Source organism: Aedes albopictus, chromosome 1 (genome assembly GCF_035046485.1).
Source record: "Aedes albopictus strain Foshan chromosome 1, AalbF5, whole genome shotgun sequence".
Lineage (NCBI taxonomy): Eukaryota > Metazoa > Arthropoda > Insecta > Diptera > Culicidae > Aedes > Aedes albopictus.
Genome location: NC_085136.1, coordinates 69,268,580 through 69,271,419, shown reverse-complemented (window position 1 = coordinate 69,271,419; position 2,840 = coordinate 69,268,580). Strand labels below are relative to the sequence as shown.

At 50.2% G+C, this 2,840-nt stretch overlaps 1 protein-coding gene across 1 annotated transcript; it reads left to right on the top strand.

The window, feature by feature from the left end:
- Positions 1-2,597, top strand: LOC109404703 (cleavage and polyadenylation specificity factor 73). Its single transcript, XM_019677627.3, has 4 exons — positions 1-294; positions 358-1,811; positions 1,881-2,329; positions 2,390-2,597. Exons 1-4 carry the CDS (start codon positions 224-226, stop codon positions 2,477-2,479), a joined length of 2,064 nt encoding a protein of 687 aa, XP_019533172.3. The 5' UTR covers positions 1-223; the 3' UTR covers positions 2,480-2,597.
- The last annotated feature ends 243 nt before the right edge of the window (positions 2,598-2,840 follow it).

The window sequence follows — 2,840 nt, the reverse complement described above, 5'->3', positions numbered from 1 at the left end:
TAAAAAAAACACTAGTGCGTGCTATCTGGCGTGTTTGATCAAAAATCGCGAAAATTTCATTAAACATTGTTTAAAAGTGAGTAAAATTGTGCATAATTAAAAAGTTAGAAGATTTTTCTCTGGACTAATAGTGAATGTAACCGAAAACCACAAGGAAAAATCAGTGTTTGACGAGGACGCGTGTCTCCCTCAGTAGCAGCAGCAGCAGCCGACCGAAACAGCAATGGCTCACAAGCGCAAAGCTGACGGGCAGGTTCCGGCCGAGGAGAACGACTTGCTGCTGATACGACCGCTGTAAGTTTCCGGTTTCATACGAATCTGCGGCGGTGTTCATTGATAATTTTGCGTTGTTTTCAGTGGTGCCGGTCAGGAGGTGGGTCGGTCCTGCATCATGCTCGAGTTCAAGGGCAAAAAGATCATGCTGGACTGTGGCATCCACCCGGGGCTTTCGGGCATGGATGCGTTGCCCTTTGTGGATCTGATCGAGGCGGACGAGGTGGATTTGCTGTTTATTTCCCACTTTCATTTGGACCATTGTGGGGCGCTGCCGTGGTTCCTGCAGAAGACGAGTTTTAAGGGTCGGTGCTTCATGACACACGCCACTAAGGCCATCTACCGGTGGATGTTGTCCGATTACATAAAGGTGAGCAACATCAGCACGGACCAGATGCTGTACACGGAGGCGGATCTGGAGGCTAGTATGGAGAAGATCGAGACGATAAATTTCCACGAGGAACGGGACGTGATGGGAGTGCGGTTCTGGGCCTACAATGCCGGACATGTCCTGGGAGCGGCTATGTTCATGATTGAGATAGCCGGGGTGAAGATTTTGTACACTGGGGACTTTTCGCGGCAGGAAGATCGTCACTTGATGGCGGCGGAGATTCCGGCCATGAAGCCGGACGTTTTGATTACGGAATCGACGTATGGAACGCACATCCACGAGAAGCGAGAGGACCGGGAGAGTCGATTCACCAGTTTGGTGCAGAAGATCGTCCAGCAGGGCGGTCGGTGTTTGATTCCGGTGTTTGCCCTCGGAAGAGCTCAAGAATTGCTGCTCATCTTGGATGAGTACTGGAGTCAGAATCCGGAACTGCAGGAGTTCCCCATCTACTACGCATCGTCCCTGGCCAAGAAGTGTATGGCCGTGTACCAGACCTACATCAACGCTATGAACGATAAGATTCGGAGACAAATCGCCGTGAACAATCCGTTCGTTTTCCGGCACATTTCCAACTTGAAGGGAATCGATCACTTCGAGGACATCGGGCCTTGCGTCGTGATGGCCTCGCCCGGTATGATGCAAAGTGGCCTCTCCCGGGAGCTGTTCGAAACCTGGTGCACCGACCCCAAGAACGGTGTCATCATCGCCGGCTACTGCGTGGAGGGAACCCTTGCAAAGACTATCCTCTCAGAACCGGAAGAAATCACAAGCATGTCCGGCCAGAAGCTCCCACTGAACATGTCGGTCGACTATATTTCGTTCTCGGCTCACACCGATTACCAGCAAACGAGTGAATTCATTCGGATATTGAAACCGGCCCATGTTATTCTGGTGCACGGCGAACAGAACGAAATGAACCGGTTGAAGTCTGCCCTCCAGCGGGAGTACGAAAGTGACCCGAACGCCAACATAACGATGTACAATCCGAAGAATACGCACGCCGTGGAGCTGTACTTCCGGGGCGAGAAGACGGCCAAGGTGATGGGAAACCTGGCGGTCAAAAATCCCGACGAAGGCCAGAAGCTGTCCGGGGTGCTGGTGAAGCGGGACTTCAAGTACCACCTGCTGGCGGCGTCCGATCTGTCGAGTGAGTATTACAGCATTAAGTCTTAACTATCGGGAAATAATTCATTATATCCTCCCCATTCCCTTCCAGAATACACCGACATGAGCATGTCGGTGGTGACCCAGCGGCAGAGCATCCACTGGAAGGGCTCCATAGCCAGCCTACGGTTGCTGTTGGAGCGCATCGGTGGCCCCGGAACGGTATCGTCCGACGCTGGGGACAGTGACAAAAAGTTCAAAGTATTCGAGTGCATCGACGTGACGTTCGATGGCAAGATCATCATCATGGAATGGCAGGCCACCCCGGTGAATGACATGTACGCCGACACGGTGCTGGCCACGTTGCTCCAGTCGGAGCTGAGTGGCAGTATGGTGAAGGGGGCCACCGCCACCAAGCCGGACAAGATGCATTTCAAGGAGTGTCTGATCGAAACGCTGCAGGAGATGTTCGGGGCCAGCTCGGTGCCGAAGCTGTTCAAGGGCGACAGTTTAACGGTGACCGTGCACGGGAAGCAGGTGGACATCAATTTGAACACTTTAGTGAGACCTTCGAATATTAGAAGAATTGTTTGATTTACTAATGGTTTCTTACCTTTTCAGGAGGTGACGTGCGACCAGGATGAGATCCTGTACCAAACGGTCAAAACGACCGTCAACAAGTTGCACCAAAATCTCGTACAAGTATCGTAAGTTTTTTTTTTTGAAGGTAATTGTATAAGCTCGCAAGTTCATTGATCATATACACACTTACCTTGTCCATTCTTCTCTCATCCTACAATGGGAAATATTATGCCCTTTAGAGTATAAACCGGATGTGTTACTTTTATCCGAACAAATTCCTTTGGTTAACGTCTAAACACGATGATAACGCGCTCTATTTTCTGTAGTTTCCCTCTGGGATTCTTTCACGAGTTTCTTCTGAGATTACTAAATAGGTTCCGTTTGGGATTCCTTCAAGAGCTCTTACCAGGATTCCTCCAGGAAGTACTAACGATTTTCTTCCAGAGATTTTTTCCTGTTTGCTTGAGGAATACCTTCTGAGATTATTTCA